Source organism: Heterodontus francisci, chromosome 19 (assembly GCF_036365525.1).
Source record: "Heterodontus francisci isolate sHetFra1 chromosome 19, sHetFra1.hap1, whole genome shotgun sequence".
In the NCBI taxonomy this organism is placed as follows: domain Eukaryota; kingdom Metazoa; phylum Chordata; class Chondrichthyes; order Heterodontiformes; family Heterodontidae; genus Heterodontus; species Heterodontus francisci.
Genome location: NC_090389.1, coordinates 6,519,380 through 6,539,195, shown reverse-complemented (window position 1 = coordinate 6,539,195; position 19,816 = coordinate 6,519,380). Strand labels below are relative to the sequence as shown.

The following is a 19,816-nucleotide window of genomic DNA, read 5'->3' as shown; positions in this document are numbered from 1 at the left end:
TTGCTCAGTCGTCCAGTCTCTCTCTCATTGATCTCAGGCCCATTGTCTGGGTCTGTAGTGCTCTGCTTTTTGGTCATCCATCACTGGGCTGTGATGACACTATACCTCTGCTTGGGAAGGATGGAGAGAACACCTGATGCCAAGGATCACCTGAGTTCATGAAATGTTTTCTAAGGAAGCCAGTGTATCTATTGTAAAGCATAGCGTCGACCATGGTTTTGATGTTCGATCACACACCAACCTGGTTCTTGGGCTTTGAGAAAGCAAGGATGAGCCAGCATGTAAGAAACAATTTTATTAAAAATAAAGGCATACAGAGACGGTCTGATACATTAAATGAAGACTGTGCAAACCCTTACAGGTTGCCCCACTTACAATATATTAAGTGGGCCATAACGAACTATCCAATGCCAGTTACATTCTAAACATATGAACTCAGTGCCACTTGAGATCAGACCACTGAAAACTGAACATCAAAATCAGTGCTTATGTTAAATCCTTTAGTTTATATGGACACAATCTCATGTAAATGAAGGGTCTCACTTGACGGTATGAAGTGTATTTAATGTGGGAGTGTGTCAAACTAAGTTAATGACATGAGATGCAAGCTCCCTATCTGTTATTGGGCACATTAGGCAGCTCTTATAACAGTCAATGACCTAAGTTAGCAGCTGCGACCATCTTTACACCCATATTGCCTCAACTGGTTGCTGCAGCAAGACCATGGATCAGGTTCAGAGTAATGTGGCGGATTGTCACTAGGGTAGGAATTGCTGTGATCCCGGTGCTGAGCACTGTGCAGACCCCTCCTGAGTCACCAGCTTCACTGGTTTGTGATGGACAGGTTCCAACCTCTGCTCCAGAGGCAGCTCGCTGGTCCCTGGAGGCACCAAGATAGGCCTGCACAGCCCACAGGATCAGTCCACAACCAGTTTTACAAAGTGGGTCTCAAATGGATGTAAAGCTTCACAACTGTTTCAGGCACAGGTCCTGGACCGCTAGGTAGGAGTCTTGACCAATATGCGGAATGAACACACTCGTGCTGTCCAGCATATTGGGTGTTTGGGTTCCCATTTTATGCCTTTGAACGTGCACAGCACAAACATCGTTTACTGTTAATGTTTTGAGATAATTAATCTGAATTAACCAGTTTCCAGAGTGGTTCCTGATGCTGCATATTGATGGGGATGTTGTTGATCTCCAGCTGTGACATATAAGCTATCACCTTCATACACTTCAGTCCTCAGCAAGAGATCTGCAGGCACAAGCTGCTCACTGCCACCTCACCCAGCTGGACCTGTACCAGCCCAGAGGGTGAATGGCAGCTGGGGATTTGACTGTAGGGCGAGGGGATCATCATGGATGAGTCTTCTCATCTCACCCACCACTACTGCAGAGGATCACTGGGTGCCAATCAGGAGGTGAGATAGTGGTTGATTTTCCTCCAAACTCAGGGCTGCTGAGGTCAGGAGCAGTGTCCAACCTGGAGGGACCGGGTGGCTGACTCCTTATCATCCTATTCCCATTGGATTGAAGCAAGTCCTCTCTTGTTCCAGAAGCCTCCCTACCACCTGGATAAACTGAGGATAGACCTTAAACCACATGTCAGTAACTTGTTACTAGGTTAAATACACAAGTTTAATCAGCTGCATTTGTAAAATTAAATACCACAGTGAGCTGAAGCCTCAATATTCAGTTTGGAAGTGGCCCTGACGTTGGGAGCCCATTGTGAAGGATGGAAGGCAGGCTCCTGGTTCCCATTCAGCTGGCAAAAGCACAAAACTAAACAATACTGAAAACATCACATTTATACATTAACCGCCCCCACCCCAATTCAACTCCAAGATCTGAAATGAATCCCTGAGAATGTGGAGCTGTCACTTGATGTCAGCCCATCCACACCACCCACTACCCATCCACACCACCCACTACCCCCCCACCAACCCCAGAAATCTGATTGATGAAACCCTGAGATTATTGACACCAGCTCTGCTCAGAGTGCAATCCCAACCCTTCTTTACTGTGCCTCCACTTCAATGACCATTAATATGTGTTCACAACACAGTGACCGCTCTCTATATTTTTCCAGATGATTTTGATCTCCCTATCTCCTCCCACCCACTGCATGCCTCTAATTGTATCAGACTGCTCTCCCAGATGTGATGTCTCTGGCGCTGGGTTTACAACACTGGCCCCTCTCTGTTCCAAGAGCATACATTTCTTTCCCCCTCGGCATCCCTTCAATGGTAACCCTTCCTTTCTCCCCATCTGGGATGGCACAGGTTGTACTTGTGACCAACCCGTCAGAGAGGGAAATGGAACCTGTACCATCTACAACCCATGGCACTGCATGTTGGCACGAATTCTCAATGTTGCCACACTTTTTGACTGAATCTGTTCATTGGTTGAAAACCCTCATGCCTGGCTGTCACTGAATGGAGTAAAACACGGCTCCCTGTGTTCAGGGCCACTGGACAGAGTTAATGGACATCAAATTAGAGTGAAGAACAGTCTGTTGAAGGTTGTTAGTGTTGGAAGTGCAGGTCATGCTGTACTCAGTCAGTGAGCTTCCTCCAGCTAGGCCTCACTACAACATTCATAAATATTGTCCTCCATCAGTGCAATGACTTGTTCGAACTTGTGTTGGAACTGCATGCGTCTGGTCATCAAGTTTGATTCCAAGGCATTCATCACCTAGAGAGAGATAGCGAGACAAAGAGAGAGAGAGAGAGAGTCAGTGTTGGCAGATGAGGAGGGAGGAGAGAATGAGTCAGTAGTCTGTTCTATAGACTGCCAATAGAAGCCAACATTCACAAATGGGATTTTTAAAACTTTGCTTTCCTCCTATAGCTTAAAACCTCTTTAAGCTGTTCCAACATGAATAGTTGGTGACATGTACAGTAGGAATCTGTAGGAGCTGTCCTCTGGCCCTGTGTATCATTACTATACTCAGACACTGCACTTGTCAGCAGCAAATGAGCAGTGTGAGATGGATGGGAAGTTCAGGGACACTAGGCTGCTTTGAGATTGTTATTCCTCATCTCACGTCGACCTGGGAAACCAGATAATAAAGCACAGACATATCAGAGATAGACACATCCTCACAGACAGTGCAAAACAGAGGCAGGGCCTAAGTAAGGCCCTCTACCAGCTTTCTGCTGGTGATAGCTGGAGACCAGTATAATGGTGATCAGTGCCCCTGGGTGAGGGTTAAAACAACAAATCAGGTTGAGCCCACTTCTGATCACTATCCAATGACCCAGCTGATGTGTGTGTATGCATGTCCATGAGTGTGTGTTTGAGAGTACATGTGCCTGAATGAGTGAGCAATCACATGTGTCAGTGTCTGAGTGAGCAATATGTCTTCGAGTGTGCATATGTCTGACCGTGTCTGAGTGCATGTCTGTAAGGCAGTGTCTGTGAGTGTGTGCACAAAGCCTGTCTGCATGTCTGTAGGTGAGGGAGTGCGGAGTGGGGTCGTGGAGAGGAGCCTGCAGGGTTCTGTTTGGTTACCCAATCTGTCACTTGCTACTTCAACTCCCTCTGCAGAGCAGGAACAGCATGAGATTATGGAAACTGAAATGGACTCACTTGACTCCGATACCTCTTGGCATATTTGTAGATTTCGGCCATGGCAAAATTGGTGTTAAACTCATTTTGGTATTTCTGTGAAGAAAATGCTTCAATATCGGTTACTCAGTCTTGCTACACCACACTTTCAGTATTGAAGAATTCACCTTGGTCATTCATCTCTGCTTCTCAACATCACACATGTCAGTGCTGAGGAGTGATGCAATATTTCACATTGACCCCAGAGAGATCGAGTATGGTTAGATATTAGACACAGAGTAAAGCTCCCTCTACACTGTCCCATCAAACACTCCCAGGACAGGTAGAGCATGGGGTTAGATACAGAGTAAAGCTCCCTCTACACTGTCCCATCAAATACTCCCAGTGCAGGTACAGCACGGGGGGTTAAAAAAAAATGAAAAGAAAATGGTGTTAGATACAGAGTAAAGCTCCCTCTATACAGTCCCTATCAAACACTCCAAGGACATACAGGTTAATCTGCTATCGATCTCAGAAAAAAAAGAAAAAAAAAATGGGGTTGGACACAGAGTACAGCTCCCTCTACAATGTCCCCATCAAACACTCCCAGGACAGGTACAACACGGGATTAGATACAAAGGGGGCCTGAGGAATAAAGGCCCCCTCGACATAAAAAATATATAAAAGGGGCCTGAGGTATAAAGGTCACCTTAAAAAAAAAGAATAAAAAGAAAAAAAAAAACAGGGTTAGATATAGAGTAAAGCTCCCTCTACACTGTCCCCATCAAACACTCCTCAGGACAGGTACAGCACGGGGGTTAGATACTGAGTAAAGCTCCCTCTACACTGTCCCCATCAAACACTCCCAGGACAGGGACAGCATGGGGTTAGATACAGAGTAAAGCTCCCTCTACAAAAAGAAAAAAAACAAAAAAAAACGGGGTTAGATACAGAGTAAAGCTCCCTCTACACTGTCCCATCAAACACTCCCAGGGTAGGTACAGCACGGGGGGTTAAAAAAAAAGGGGGGGAAACGGGGGTTAGATACAGAGTAAAGCTCCCTCTACAAAAAAAAATGGTGTTAGATACAGAGTAAAGCTCCCTCTACACTGTCCCCATCAAACACTCCCAGGACAGGTACAGCACTGGGATTGGCTGGTCAATTTGGAGCACTTCCTGCCAGCAATCAGGGGGAGCAGCTGCACCTGTGTTGCAGCAATTGCAGAGTGGAGAGTGGAGACTGCAGCAACTGGGAAGAGGAGAGTGGAGACTGGAAACTGCAGCAACTGGAGAAAGGTGAATACAGAGTGGAGGGAAACCATCAAGGAAGGCTGCAATTTTTCTGGAGAGGTGGGTGTCAGGGCACCTGAAAGACTATTAAGTTTAAACTGTTTGGGGGAGGGAGAAGAGGCCTGAAGACTCAGGGGTGGGGCAGCCAAATCCAGTAGGTGCCCCTGTGTTTGTATTGGTGTTTGCACACAGGGAGCTCCCTCCCCACCCCAACTGCCTGCTCGGGACAGCTGGAGTTGCCCGGGTGAAGACTGTCTTGTTAAAATCAGAAGAGGAGAGTACCGGGCGGCTCCAGCCATCCCGGGCGAAGAAGCCTCCCCCAACTGGAAGACAACAAACAAGTTTGGACTAATTGTGATAAAGGTGCTCCAACTGGCAGTTGGAACAAACATCCTTTTCAGCCTTTCTCTCCCTTCCTCCACTCAGTCGCCTCAATCACCTATCCTCCCCTTTTCCTTTACCATCCTACGCCATCCTCCTCTACTCCCACTCCACCTTGTTTAAAGTTTGCTTTTTTTAAAAAAAATTGTGTAAATTTGTTTTGTTTCTTGGGGGTGGACGTAGCTCTTAGACCCCATGGCAAGCCCCTCTTCGCCGGTGGCGGGGCCTTCCCATTCATATGCTGCTGCGGCTGCTGCAGCTGCACCTGTTGCCCCGTCACCGTTTGCTTTATTAACAACGAAGCATGGGGTCAAGAGCTACGTCCACCCGAACATGACTATAGAGGCATGCGTGAAAGCAATGGCCGAGGTTGTCGGCCCTTTGGCCATTGTTGCAGCCTCTAAAATGTACGGGAAGGCAGTGTTTTTCCTGAAGACCGAGCGGGCGGTGTCCCTGGCTCTGAGCAAGGGGCTCACCGTGGGCGGGACCTTTCTGCCAGTGGACCCCCTGGAGGCCACTGCGCAAAGGCTCATTTTATCCAATGTCCCACCCTTCATCCCTGGTGGGCTCCTCCTTCCCCACCTGCACCATCTGGGGGAGGTAAAGACTGGGCTCACCCCAGTCCCGCTCGGTCTTCGGGAGAACAGCCTCCGACACGTCTACTCCTTCCGCCGCCAGTTATTCATGCAGCTGGCGCGGGAGGAGGTGACAGAGGGCCACTTCAATGTAGAATTCCAGGGGACGGCCTACCGCGTCTTCTGGACCTTGGACGGGGTGCGGTGCCATGTCTGTAAGGGGGTGGGGCATGTTCGTAAGAACTGCCCCAACCTCCCGGCTGCCAACTCCAACTCAGCGGCCCAGGGTGGCGACGCTGCACCTCCTCCCACCCCCACTACACCACCACCAGATACCATTCAGTCGGTACCGGAGGCTGTGGTTTTCACGGCCTCCGGCAGGGAGGGGGGTGACCGTCCAAGTGGAAGGAAGGCGCGGAGGAGAAATAAACATCGAGAGGCGCGTCCCCTGGATATCGTGACACTACCCGAGTCTGAGCTCAGCACAAAGCCCGATCTCGGGAAGTCAACTTGCCCCAGGGCTGGGCTCAGGCCCAGGGTGAATAAAAAAAAGGAGAGTGTGGAGGTGGAGGCCTCTGATGATATGGAGGTCTCTGAGCCTCCGCACACAACTGGGAAAAAGAGGAGAAGGCACCCCTCCACAGAGGTAACAAGGGGCCCTGAGGCGCAGGGCCCATCTGTTGGAGGGGAGCTGCCTCCTGTTTCGGGTCCCCAGGTTTCCCCTACCGCCACCACCAAGGCTGCAAAGTCCGGGCAGGTGCTCCCTATTCCTCAGGATGGAGGGGAGGGGATGGCCCCGGTACATGAGGCCCCTCCTGAAGGAGTAAGTGGGGCCCTGCTTGTGGTGGGGGAGCCTGGGGAAGCCGCCCATTCTGCCACTGCTACTGGGTCGGGTGTCCTGAATGAAGGGGAGGGCGAGGCCCCAGAGGGTCGGGCCTCCCAGCCGGAGTCCACCACCAACCAGGAGACACCCGACCCAGTTATAACTGAGAATGCTGCCCCACCTGCTGGGCCTGTGGGTGCTGGCGGAGCGGGAGATAGCCTCCTCCCTCCGCCTCCAATCTCGGCTCCGGCTGGTTTCCCGGAGTCGGGAACTTCTGTCTCCCCTGGACCACTCATTGCCCTGGGGACGGAGGTGGAGGGGGGTCCTGAGCCGCTGGTGCCTACAGGCTCCAGTTTCATGACAGAACCCAGAGAGGACTCCTCCGCCATCGATCCTGGGGGTGGGATCGTGACGGAGGCGGGACCAGCTGGCGCGGCCGGGACGTCCGCCCCACAGTGTGTGGTAGATGTGTTGGCCGCTGGCGGTGATGACCCGGAGGAGGATGGGGATTCGGTGCGGGGCACGGAGGATGATCTTGATTCCATCGCCAGTGAGGTGGTGGAGTCCCTCGTGCCTCCCACCGAATCTCCTCTCATCCCCACGGCGGTACTCCGGGATTTCCTCGCGGCTTGCAGGGGTTGCCGCAATAAAGTTCAGCTGGCCCTCGACCGTTGGTCGAATCTGGCGCTGATCATCCAGTCCGTCCGTGCCGCCCTTAAGATAGCGGGCAAGCGCGCGGACGTGAAACTGGTTGAGAGGCGCCGTTTTAATGTGTTCCTCAATGGGTTGCTGGGGGAGTGGAGGGCCAGGTGCACTTCCACTCCCTCCTCACAGTGAGGTGTTGGTGACGGGTTTTAAGTACCTTTGACATGAAGATAACCATAGCCAGCCTCAACATCAACGGCAGCAGAGGGGCTCACCGCAGATTTCACAATCTCTCAGTCCTTAGGGAAGGGAGATACGCGGTGAGCTTTCTGCAGGAAACCCACACCGTTCCGGGAGACGAAGCCACCTGGCTCCTGGAGTGGCAGGGTGGGGTCTACATGAGTCACCTCACCCCTATTTCTAGTGGGGTGGCTATCTTGTTGGCCCCGACTTTTCAGCCGGAGATCTTGGGGGTCAAGGAGCTAGTGCCGGGCAGCTTGCTCCACCTCGCCGTTCGCCTGGGTAGCGTGCCGCTCCACTTTGTGAATGTGTACGCGCCCAGGCCCGGCGCTTTGCAAGCGCGCTTCTTTGAAGAAGTGTCCGCTCTCTTGAGCTCCATCGATAGCGGCGAGTGCATCATCCTCGGGGGGGATTTTAACTGCACCCTCGAGGTGGGGGATCGCTCCGGTCCCCAGCGCGGCCAAGCGTCGGTGGAGAAGTTGAGGGGACTGATCAGCTCCCTTAACTTGGTGGACGTCTGGCGGAATCTCCATCCCGATTCCAGCGCCTTCACGTGGAGGTCTGGAGGAGGGGGGTCGCGAATCGACCGCCTCTACATTTCGCAGGCGTACGTCTCCCGCGTTTCGGCGGCCTCCATGCGGCTGGTGCCGTGCTCGGACCACCGCCTGGTGTGGGCGGAGTTCACTCCGCTCCGCACGCGGGCGGGGTCCGCGTACTGGCACTTTAACAACCGGCTGCTGGAGGACGTGCGATTTCGGGACTCGTTCTGTCGATTCTGGGCCGACTGGAGAAGGAAGCAGGGGGGCTTCCCCTCCTTGAGGCTATGGTGGGATGTGGGCAAGACTCACATCCGCGTCTTCTGTCAGGAGTACGCGAAGGGGTCGACCAAGAGGCGGGAAGCCGAGATCGGGCACCTTGAGAGGGAGGTGCTCGACTTGGAATCCCGCCTCGGTCATGCCGTCGCGGACCCGGCCCTGTGGCAGGCGTACAAAGAGAAGAAGGGCGCGCTGAGGAACCTGCAGCTCATAGGGTCCCGAGGCGCGTACGTGAGGTCGCGGATCCAGATCCTGGAAGATTTGGACCGCGCCTCACCCTTCTTCTACTCGCTGGAAAAATGGCGGGGGGTCCGTAAGCAGCTCGTCGAGCTGCTGGCCGACGACGGATCCTCCATCACGGATCCGGAGGGAATGGGCCTCCTGGTCCGGACGTATTACAGTGCGTTGTTCTCTCCGGATCCGTCCAGTGAGGATGCGCGCAGAGTTTTGTGGGAGGACCTGCCGCAGGTCAGCCCGGAGGGCGCCGAAGGATTGGAGGCTCCGCTCACGTTGGCGGAGCTGACTGGCGCCCTCCACCAGCTCTCGAGGGGCAAATCCCCAGGGCTGGATGGGTTGACCGTGGAGTTCCTCAGGGCGTTCTGGGACGTCCTGGGGGACGATTACGCGCGGGTCCTGGGGGAAAGCCTGGCGACCGGGGAGATGCCCCTCTCGTGGCGCAGGGCGGTCATCGTCCTGCTGCCGAAGAGGGGCGATCTCCGACTGCTTAAAAACTGGCGTCCGGTCTCCCTCCTCAGCACGGATTATAAGATCTTTGCCCGGGCTATGTCTACCCGCCTGGGCTCCGTGCTGGCCCACATGATCCACCCCGACCAGTCCTACACGGTCCCGGGCCGGTCCATCCAGGACAACATCCACCTGGTCCGGGACCTGATCCATCTTTCCCAGAGGACTGGTCAGTCGGTCGCCTTTCTCTCCCTCGATCAGGAGAAGGCGTTCGACAGGGTGGATCACGATTACCTTTTCGGGACTCTGCGCGCTTTCGGACTCGGGCCGCATTTCGTGGCCCGGGTCCGACTTTTATACGCCGCCGCAGAGTGTCTAGTCAAAGTTAACGGGTCCTTGACGGCGCCCCTTCGATTTGGGAGAGGGGTGCGTCAGGGGTGCCCCATGTCCGGCCAATTGTATACCATCTGCGTGGAGCCCTTCCTGTGCCTGCTTCGCAGGAGGTTGACGGGATTGGCTCTGCGCGAGCCGGCCATGCGGGTCATCCTCTCGGCTTACGCCGACGACGTGCTCCTCGCAATCACAGATCCCGTTGACTTGCGGAGGATGCGCGACTGCCAGCAGACCTTTTCTGCCGCGTCCTCCGCGAGGATCAATTGGGAGAAATGTTCCGGACTCCTGGTTGGTCAGTGGCGGGTGGGCTCCCTGCCGGAGGAGATGACACCTTTTGCGTGGAGCACCACGCACCTCCTCTATCTGGGAGTCCACCTTAGCCCCGCTGAGGAAGCCTGGCCGGCAAACTGGCAGGAGTTGGAGGCGAAAGTCACCGCTCGGCTGGGGCGCTGGACAGGACTGCTCCGAGTGCTTTCCTACAGGGGCCGAGCGTTGGTCATAAACCAACTGGTGGCCTCCATGCTGTGGTACCGGTTGGTCACTTTGGCCCCGCCCCCTGTATTTGCCACCAAGATCCAGAAGAAACTCGTCGATTTCTTCTGGGGCAAGAGGAAACACTGGGTCTCTGCCGCGGTCCTGAGTCTCCCGATCGAGGAGGGCGGTCAGTCGCTGGTGTGCGTCCGCACCCAGGCTGCGACTCTCCGCCTTCGGACCCTGCAGAGATACCTGTACGTCGAGCGTCCTCCCAGATGGTGTGCGCTGGCGACGTATTTTTTCCGCCAGTGTCACTGCCTTCAAGACGACACGCAGCTCCCGGTGGAGTCCGTTAGCCGCGCCTCTCTGAGGGAGTTGCCTGTCTTTTACCGGGATCTTTTCCGAGTCTGGAACATGGTCGCCTCCAGTCAGGGCGCTCCCCCGCCGGCGGAGGAGAGCGCCTCGGCTGTCCGGGCGGCCGACTCCGGGGACGGTCCGGCGGGCGGAGGAGTAGCCGAAACCCCCGGGACGCCCCTCACTGCGGGTGGCGGGGGGGCTCGGGAGTGCGGAGCGATCCCGGCCGAGCCGACCCCCGCTCGGCCGGAACTGCTCATCGGACCCAGGCCCCGATACCCTCCTCGGGAGACGGTCCCGCACAACCCGAGCCGCCTCTCGGAAATGCCCTCCGTGCCATTCCAATCGGCGCGGAGGGGTTTCCTGTACGGGCTGCTCCTGCACACTCTCCACTTCCTCGCCCTCGTCAGCCGGCTGGACACGCCCTGGCGGTCCGCGTTGCCATCTGGCGGCGAGGGGAAACCCCGATGGAGGTCTCTCTACGCGGGAGTCTTCCCCCTTTACATCGGGGACCTGGGGTGGAGGGTGCTGCACAGAGCAGTCCCGTGCAATAGGCTTTTAAGTAGGTTCACGGACTCCCAGGCCACCTGTACTTTCTGCGGCCTGGACGAGTCCGTGTTCCACATTTATATGGAGTGTGCGAGGTTGCAGCCCCTATTTGAGTATCTGAAGGGGCTGCTCCTCAAATTCTGGCTGCACTTCAGTCCCACGCTCCTGATCTTTGGGCACCCGGTGCGGAGGGGCTCGGGCCGGGAGGAGGATCTCCTCGTCGGTCTGCTCCTGGGCCTGGCCAAGGTGGCAATTCACAGGTCCAGGTTGCGGGCCGTCGGGGGGTCCGTCCTCCCCGATTGCCTGCCCCTCTTCCGCGGTTACGTTCGCGCCCGGGTGTCCCTGGAAAAGGAGCATGCGGTGTCCGCCGGTACGCTTGAGGCCTTCCGCGACCGGTGGGCACCGCAGGGACTGGAGTGCATCGTCGACGCCGAGAATGGCATTTTAATTTGAGTTTTTTGTTTATTTATCTGTTTTAATAAAGTTATTTTTAAAACTGTAATTATGTACATAAAGGGGGCCTGAGGAATAAAGGCCCCCTCGATGTGAAAAATATAAAAGGGGCCTGGGGTATAAAGGTCACCTTGTGAAAAAAAGAAAAAAAAAAAAACGGGGGTTAGATACAGAGTAAAGCCCCCTCTACACTGTCCCTTCAAAAAAAAAAAAAAAAAAACGGGGTTAGATACAGAGTAAAGCTCCCTCTACACTGTCCCCATCAAACACTCCCAGGACAGGTACAGCACTGGGATTGGCTGGTCAAAAAGAAAAAAAAAGAAAAAAAAAAACAAAAAAAAAAACGGGGGGTTAAAAAAAAAGGGGGGGAAACGGGGGTTAGATACAGAGTAAAGCTCCCTCTACAAAAAAAAATGGTGTTAGATACAGAGTAAAGCTCCCTCTACACTGTCCCCATCAAACATTCCCAGGACAGGTACAGCACGTGTGCGGGCCGTCGGGGGGTCCGTCCTCCCTGATTGCCTGCCCCTCTTCCGCGGTTACGTTCGCGCCCGGGTGTCCCTGGAGAAGGAGCATGCGGTGTCTGCCGGTACACTTGAGGCCTTCCGCGACTGGTGGGCACCGCAGGGAATGGAGTGCATCGTTGACACCGAGAATGGCATTTTAATTTGAGTTTTTTGTTTATTTATCTGGTTTTAATAAAGTTATTTTAAAACTGTGTAAAAAAAATGGGGGTTGGATGTTGGCTAATTGGAGGTGCTGAGTGCATCAACGAGGTGTAGCTGGCTGTTGCTGTCTGCAGAGGCTGGAAGCTGTGTGACTGCTGCAACAGGGAGAGACTGAGACTGAGACTGAGACTAAGGATTTCCATCTGTCTTTTTCTAAGTAGAAAGCAGGAGGCAAGAAGAACTGACAGCTCTTGTGAGTTTGGGTTTTGTAGCCCTTTCATTGTTTGTTGTGGGGAGGGGGAAAGGAAGAGACCGGAAGACCTTGGGTGGGGTTACTTGTTTGAACAGGGAGCTCCTGTGTTTAACAGACTTGAATAGGAGCTCCCTCCCCACCCCAATGAGCTAGCCTGGGATAGCTGGAGCTGCCCAGGTGAAGAGACTTTCTCTTAACTGTGTAACCCACATCGGAAGCAGTGTGTGCCTGGGAAGCTACAGCTGTCCCAGGTGAAGACATCGTACCCCCTCCCACCACCAACTGGAAGACCAGCAAAAGGATTGCCTGATTTAACACTGGCAAAGAGACTGATTCCTCCTGACCCTCCTCTTGTTCAGCCTCTCTCCCTAGCCATACCCTCCAGTCTGTGCTTTTTGCTTTTTGGGATAATTCGTTATTTGTTATTCCTTTCTCTTGATTTCAATTTTTTTTTTTCTCTCAACGGTGGGTGTGACTCTTCTACCCCATGGCTTCACAGTCCTGTCCGGTGGCGGGGCCTTCCTATGCTGCAGCAGCTGCTCCTGTGGTCCCATCACCATTTAGAATATTGACAACAGAGCATGGGGTGAGAGTTACACCCACCCTACCATGACTATTGAGGCTTGCGTTAAGGCAATGGCTGAGGTTGTCGGCCCCTAGGCCATTGTGGCAACCTCAAAGATGTATGGGAAGGCTGTGTTCTTCCTGAAGACCAGGCGGGCGGTGTCCCTCGCCCTAACTACGGGGCTCACAGTGGGTGGGACCTTCCTGCCAGTGGACCCTCTGGGGGCCACTGCGCAGTGGCTAATGTTGTCAAACGTCCCGCCCTTCATTCCTGATGAGCTCCTCCTCTCCCACCTGCACCATCTGGGGGAGGTGAGGTCAGGGATCACCCCAGTCCCGCTCGGTCTTCGGGAGCACTGCCTCCGACATGTCTACTCCTTCCGCCGCCAGCTATTTATGCAGCTGGCGCGAGGGGAGGTCTTGGAGGGCCACTTCGGTGTGGAGTTCCAGGGGACGGCCTACCCCGTCTTTTGGACCTCGGACGGGGCGCAGTACCATATCTGCAAGGGGGTGGGGCATGTTCGTAAGAACTGCCCCAACCTCCCGGCCGCCAGCTCCACCTCGGCGGCCCAGAGTGGCGCCACTGCACCTCCTCCCACTCCCCCCACACATCCAACAGACACCGCTCAGTTGGTTCCGGAGGCTGTGGTTTTCACAGAGAGGCTCGTCCCCTAGCCACTGTGACACAACCTGAGCCTGAGCTCAGCCCAAGGCCCGCTCCCAGGGAATCCACCTGTCCCAGGGCTGGGCTCAGGCCCAGGGTGACTAAGAAAAAGGAGGGTGCGTAGGTGGAGGCCTCTGATGACATGGAGGTCTCTGAGCCTCTGCGCCCAGCTGGGAAAAAGAGGAGAAGGCACCCCTCCACAGAGGTAACACAGGGCCTTGAGGTGCTGGGCCCATCTGTTGAAGGGGAGCCGTCTCCTGTTTCAGGTCCCCAGGTTCCCCCTGCCACCACCATCATCAAGGCTGCAAAGTCTGGCCAGGAGCTCCCTACCCCTCAGGATGGAGGGGAGCGGGAGGCCCCTGTACATGAGGCCCCTCCTGGAGGAGTAAGTGGAGGCCTGCTTGTGGTGGGAGAGCCTGGGGATGCTGCTCATTCTGCCACTGGGTCGGGTGCCCTGAGTGGAGGGGAGGGCGAGGCCCCAAAGGGTTGGCCCTCCCAGCCAGAATCCACTCACAACTAAGAGACACCCAACCCGGTTATGACCGAAAATGCTGCCTCATCTGCTGGGCCTGTGGGTGCTGGCGGAGCGGGAGATGGCCTCCTCCCTCTGCCTCCGGTCTCGGCTCTGGCTGGAGTTCTGGAGTCGGGAACTTCCGTCTCCCCGGGGCCGCTCATTGGCCTGGGGACGGAGGTGGAGGGGGTTCCTGAGGCTCTAGTTTTACAGTAGAACCCAGAGAGGACTCCTCCACCATCGATCCTGGGGGTGGGATCGTGACGGAGGTGGGACCAGCTGGCGCGGTCGGGACGTCCGCCCCACAGTGTGTGGTGGGTGTGTCGACCGCTGGCGGTGACGACCCAGAGGAGGATGGGGACTCAGTGTGGGGCACGGAGGATGACCTTGATTCCATCGCCAGTGAGGTGGTGGAGTCCCTCGTGCCTCCCACTGAGTCTCCTCTCATTCCCACGGCGGAACTCCGGGATTTCCTCGCGGCTTGCAGGGGTTGCCGCGATAAATTTCAGCTGGCCCTCGGCCATTGGTCGAGTCTGGCGCTGATCATTCAGTCCTTCCGTGCCGCCCTCAAGGAAGCGGGCGTGAAACTGGTTGAGAGGCGGCGTTTTAATGTGTTCCTCAATGGGTTGCTGGGGGAGTGGAAGGTCAGGTGCACTTCCGCTCCCTCCTCACAGTGAGGTGATGGTGACGGGTTTTAAGTACCTTTGACATGAAGATAACCATAGCCAGCCTCAACATCAACGGCAGCAGGGAGTCTCACCGCAGATTTCACAATCTCTCAGTCCTCAGGGAAGGGAGATATGCGGTGAACCTTCCACAGGAAGCCCACACCGTTCCGGGAGACGAAGCCACCTGGCTCCTGGAGTGGCAGGGTGGGGTCTACATGAGTCACCTCACCCCTATTTCTAGTGGGGTGGCTATCTTGTTGGCCCTGACTTTTCAGCCAGAGAACTTGGGGGTCAAGGAGCTAGTGCCGGGCCACTTGCTCCACCTTGCCGTTCGCCTGGATAGCGTGCCGCTCCACTTTGTGAATGTGTACGTGCCCAGGCCCGGCGCGTTGTAAGCGCGCTTCTTTGAAGAAGTGTCCTCTCTCTTGAGCTCCATCGATAGCGGCGAGTGCATCAGCCTCGGGGGGGGGATTTTAACTGTACCCTCGAGGTGGGGGAATCGCTCTGGTCCCCAGCGCGGCCAAGCGTCGGTGGAGAAGTTGAGGGAACTGATCCTGTTGCCGAAGAGGGGCGATCTCCGCCTGCTTAAGAACTGGCGTCCGGTCTCCCTCCTCAGCACGGATTATAAGATCTTTGTCCGGGCTATGTCTACCCTCCTGGGCACCGTGCTGGCCCACATGATCCACCTCGACCAGTCCTACACGGTCCCGGGCTGGTCCATCCAAGACAACATCCACTTGGTCCAGTACCTGATCCATCTTTCCCAGAGGACTGGTCAGTCGGTCGCCTTTCTCTCTCTCGATCAGGAGAAGGCGTTCGACAGGGTGGATCACGAATACCTTTTTGGGACTCTGCGCGCTTTCGGACTCGGGCCGCATTTTGTGGCCCGGGTCTGACATTTATAGTGTCTAGTCAAGGTTAACGGGTCCTTGACGGTGCCCCTTCGCTTTGGGAGAGGAGTTCGTCAGGGATGCCCCATGTCCGGCCAATTGTACACCATCTGCGTGGAGCCCTTCCTGTGCCTGCTTTGCAGGAGGTTCACTGGATTGGCTCTGCGCGAGCCGGCCAAGCAGGTCGTACTCTCGGCTTATGCCGACGACGTGCTCCTCATGGTCACAGATCCCGTTGACTTGCGGAGGATGTGCGACTGCCAGCAGACCTTTTCTGCTGCGTCCTCCGCGAGGATCAATTGGGAGAAATGTTCCGGTCTCCTGGTGGGTCAGTGGCGGGTGGACTCCCTGCCGAAGGAGTTGACGCCTTTTGTGTGGAGCACCATGCACCTCCTCTATCTGGGAGTCTACCTTAGCCCCGCTGAGGAAGCCTGGCCAGCAAACTGGCAGGAGTTGGAGGCGAAAGTCACCACTCGGCTGGGGCGCTGGACAGGACTGCTCCGAGTGCTTTCCTACAGGGGCCGAGTGCTGGTCATAAACCAACTGGTGACCTCGATGCTGTGGTACCGGTTGGTCACTTTGGCCCTGCCCCCTGCATTTGCCACCAAGATCCAGAAGAAACTCATCGATTTCTTTTGGGGCAAGAGGAAACACTGGGTCTCTGCCACAGTCCTGAGTCTCCTGATTGAGGAGGGCGGTCAGTCGCTGGTGTGCGACCGCACCCAGGCTGCGACACTCCGCCTTCGGACCCTGCAGAGATACCTGTACGTCGAACATCCTTCCAGATGGTGTGCGCTGGCGACGTATTTTTTCTGCCAGTGTCACTGCCTTCAAGACGACATGCAGCTCCCGGTGGAGTCCGTTAGCTGCGCCTCTCTGAAGGAGTTGCCTGTCTTTTACCGGGATCTATTCCGATTCTGGAACTGTTCGCCTCCAGTCAGGGCGCTCCCCCGCCAGCAGAGGAGAGCGCCACGGCTGTCCGGGCGGCCGACTCCGGGGACGGACCGGCGGGCAGAGGAGTAGCCGAAGCCCCTGGGACGCCCCTCACTGCGGGTGGTGAGGGGGCTCGGGAGTGCAGAGCGCTCCCGGTCGAACTGACCCCCACTCGGCTGGAACTGCTCATCGGACCCAGGCCCCGAAACCCTCCTCGGGAGCCGGTCCCGCACAACCCGAGCCGCCTCTCGGAAATGCCCTCCGTGCCATTCCAATCGGCGCGGAGTGGTTTCCTGTACAGGCTGCTCCTGCACACTCTCCACTTCCTCGCCCTCGTCTGCCGGTCACGCCCTGGCTGTCCGCGTTGCCATCTGGCGGCGAGGGGAAACCCCGATGGAGGTCTCTCTGCGCGTGAGTCCTCCCCCTTTACATCGGGGATCTGGGGTGGAGGTGTTGCACAGGGCAGTCCCATGCAATAGACTTTTAAGTAGGTTCACGGACTCCCAGGCCGCCTGTACTTTCTGCGGCCTGGACGAATTTGTGTTCCATGTATATATGGAGTGTGTGAGGTTGCAGCCCCTATTTGAGTATTTGAAGGGGCTGCTCATCAAGTTCTGGCTGCACTTCAGGCCCACGCTCCTGATTTTTGGGCACCCGGTGCGGAGGGGCGTGGGCCAGGAGGAGGATCTCCTCGTTGGTCTGCTCCTGGGCCTGGCCAAGGTGGCAATTCACAGGTCCAGGCTGCGGGCTGTCGGGGGGTCCGTCCTCCCCGATTGCCTGCCCCTCTTCCGCGGTTACGTTCGCGCCCGGGTGTCCCTGGAGAGGGAGCATGCGGTGTCTGCTGGTACGCTTGAGGCCTTCCGCGACCGGTGGGCACCCTAGGGACTGGAATGTATCATTGACGCCGAGAATGGCATTTTAATTTGAGTTTTTTGCTTATTTATCCGGTTTTAATAAAGTTATTTTAAAAATATGCATATAAAGGGGGCCTGAGGAATAAAGGCCCCCTCGACATGAAATAAAAAAAATCGGGGGTTTTATACAGAGTAAAGCTCCCTCTACACCAGGGGAGTCCGTCCTTTTCATGTGAGGAGCCACATTACAATTTTTGTCTTACATAGGAGGTCGGTGAGCAAATTTCAGAAAGATAAAGGCATTTGAAATTGGGCAATCTGGGTAAAAGAAATTACCAACCCCTTTTTTTCTAACAATTCCTCCCTTTGTCCACCATGTACCAGAAGCAGAAACAGACTGCCACTCGGCACGGCCCCACACACGAATCGCACATCACCTCCCTCACAACAACACCCTCATCTCTGTGTGCTCACCCACCCCATCCCCCCAACCAACTCACTGTGCTCCCCAACCCCCCCAACCCCAACTGACAGTACCAGTCTTCCCAGCAGGTCCCGCCTCCCCCGTTCTCCTATTCGATGATGGTTCTCGTGCAGACAAACTGATTGTTCAGCTTCTACATCAAGTGCATGAATGTCCTTCTGAAGGTGGATTCTGGCCCATGGGCTGCATGTTGGAGAACCCTGATCTACGCTGTCCCATCAAATGTTCCCTCGGCAGGTACTGCACGGGTTGCATACAGAATAAAGCTGCCTCTACACACACATTGGCTGCTCCTTCTCTCATTCTCTGTTACTTACCCGGGACTCCTCTGCCAGATGAGCGTTCATTTCCTGTTCACTCAGAGTGATCATTTCCTGTATCTCTCTGTAATATTTCTGCACGGCCTTCTTGTATTCTGGGATTTCCTTGGCATATAAGAGTTTATTCGTTGGTGAATCCTAATGGAAGGAGAAAAAAAAACAGGACTCCAGAGGCTCAGTTTCATGAAATAGGCTTTAAACAACAGCCTGTGAATATTCAGAGCCCCTATCTGCGCATCATGGTCCCGTAGAGCCCCTGATCTACAGCAGACCATCAGCAGCAAACTCTTGTCGGGATGTTTGCTTTGCCTGGTACTGAGAGAGTGATGCACTCTGAGAGGTGCTGTTAAACTGAGGCCCCTGTCAGCTGGACATAGAAGATCCAATGGCACTAACTGAAGAGGAGGAGGGAGTTTTCCCCAGTCTCCTGACTATTATCTATCCCTCAAACAACATCACTAAAACTGGTCATTTACCTCATTGCTGCTCATGGGATCTTGCTGTGGGCTAACTGGCTGGCTCTTTTTCTACATTACAACTGATAATACAATTTAAAAGTGCTTCTTTGTCTGTAAAGTGGTTTGAGACATGCTGAGGTTGTGAAAGGTGCTATATAAATGCAAGTGCCTCATTTCATTTATTTAGTTTTACTGCAGGTTTGTACTTTGCCCTTTGCACATGGCTGATTCCTTGGAACTTACAATTAGACTTTGTGTGGATTTTTTTTTTGCATTCATGGGATGACATTCTCACAGAGAAGGCCAGGATTTATTACTGATCCCTAATTGCCCTTGAGAAGGTGGTGGTGAGCTGCCTTCTTGAATCGCTGCAATCCATTTGGGGTAGGTACACCCACAGTGCTGTTAGGAAGGGAGTTCCAGGATTTTGACCCAGCGTCAGTGAAGGAACGGCGATACAGTTCCAAGTCAGGATGGTGTGTGACTTGAAGGGAATTTGCAGGTGGTGATGTTCCCATGCATCTGCTGCCCTTGTCCTTCTAGTTGGTAGAGGTCGCGGGTTTGGAAGGTGCTGTCTAAGGAGCCTTGGTGAGTTGCTGCAGTGCATCTTGTAGATGGTACACACTGCTGTCACTGTGCATTGGTGGTGGAGGGAGTGAATGTTTGTGGATGGTGTGCCAATCAAGCGGGCTGCTTTGTTCCGGATGGTGTCGAGCTTCTTGAGTGTTGTTGGAGCTGCACCCATCCAGGCAAGTGGAAAGTATTCCATCACACTCCTGACTTGTGCCTTGTAGATGATGGAGTTTGGGGAGTCAAGAGGTACGTACTCACAGAATGTACTTGTAGCCACGGTATTTATATGGTTGGTCCAGTTAAGTTTCTGGTCAATGTTAACCCCCAGAATGTTGATGGTGGGGGATGGTAATGCTGTTGCATGTCCAGGGAGATGGTTAGATTCTCTTTTGTTAGAGGTTATCATTGCCTGGCACTTGTGTGGCACGAATGTTACTTGCCACTTATCAGCCCAAGCCTGAATGTTGTCCAGGTCTTGCTACATTTCTACACGGACTGCTTCAGTATCTGAGGAGTCGTGAATGGTGCTGAACATTGTGCAATCATCAGCGAACATCCCCACTTCTGACCTTATGATTGAAGGAAGGTCATTGATGAAGCAGCTGAAGATGGTTGGGCCTAGGACACTATCCTGAGGAACTCCTGCAGTGATGTCCTGGGGCTGAAATGATTGACCTCCAACAACCACAACCATCTTCCTTTGCACTAAGTATGACTCCAACCAGTGGAGAGTTCCCCCCCTCCCCACAAC

At 54.7% G+C, this 19,816-nt stretch overlaps 1 protein-coding gene across 1 annotated transcript in view; it reads right to left on the bottom strand.

The window, feature by feature from the left end:
* Positions 1–282: 282 nt before the first annotated feature.
* plxnd1 (plexin D1) overlaps positions 283–19,816 on the bottom strand; it is a 329,127-nt gene continuing 309,593 nt past the window's right edge. The window contains exons 34-36 of the mRNA XM_068051338.1: positions 18,032–18,172; positions 3,592–3,666; positions 283–2,694 (exon numbers count right to left, since the gene is read on the bottom strand). Of these exons, the coding sequence (XP_067907439.1) occupies positions 2,578–2,694; positions 3,592–3,666; positions 18,032–18,172 (333 nt within the window). The 3' untranslated portion in view covers positions 283–2,577. The remainder of the gene's footprint in view (positions 2,695–3,591; positions 3,667–18,031; positions 18,173–19,816) is intronic.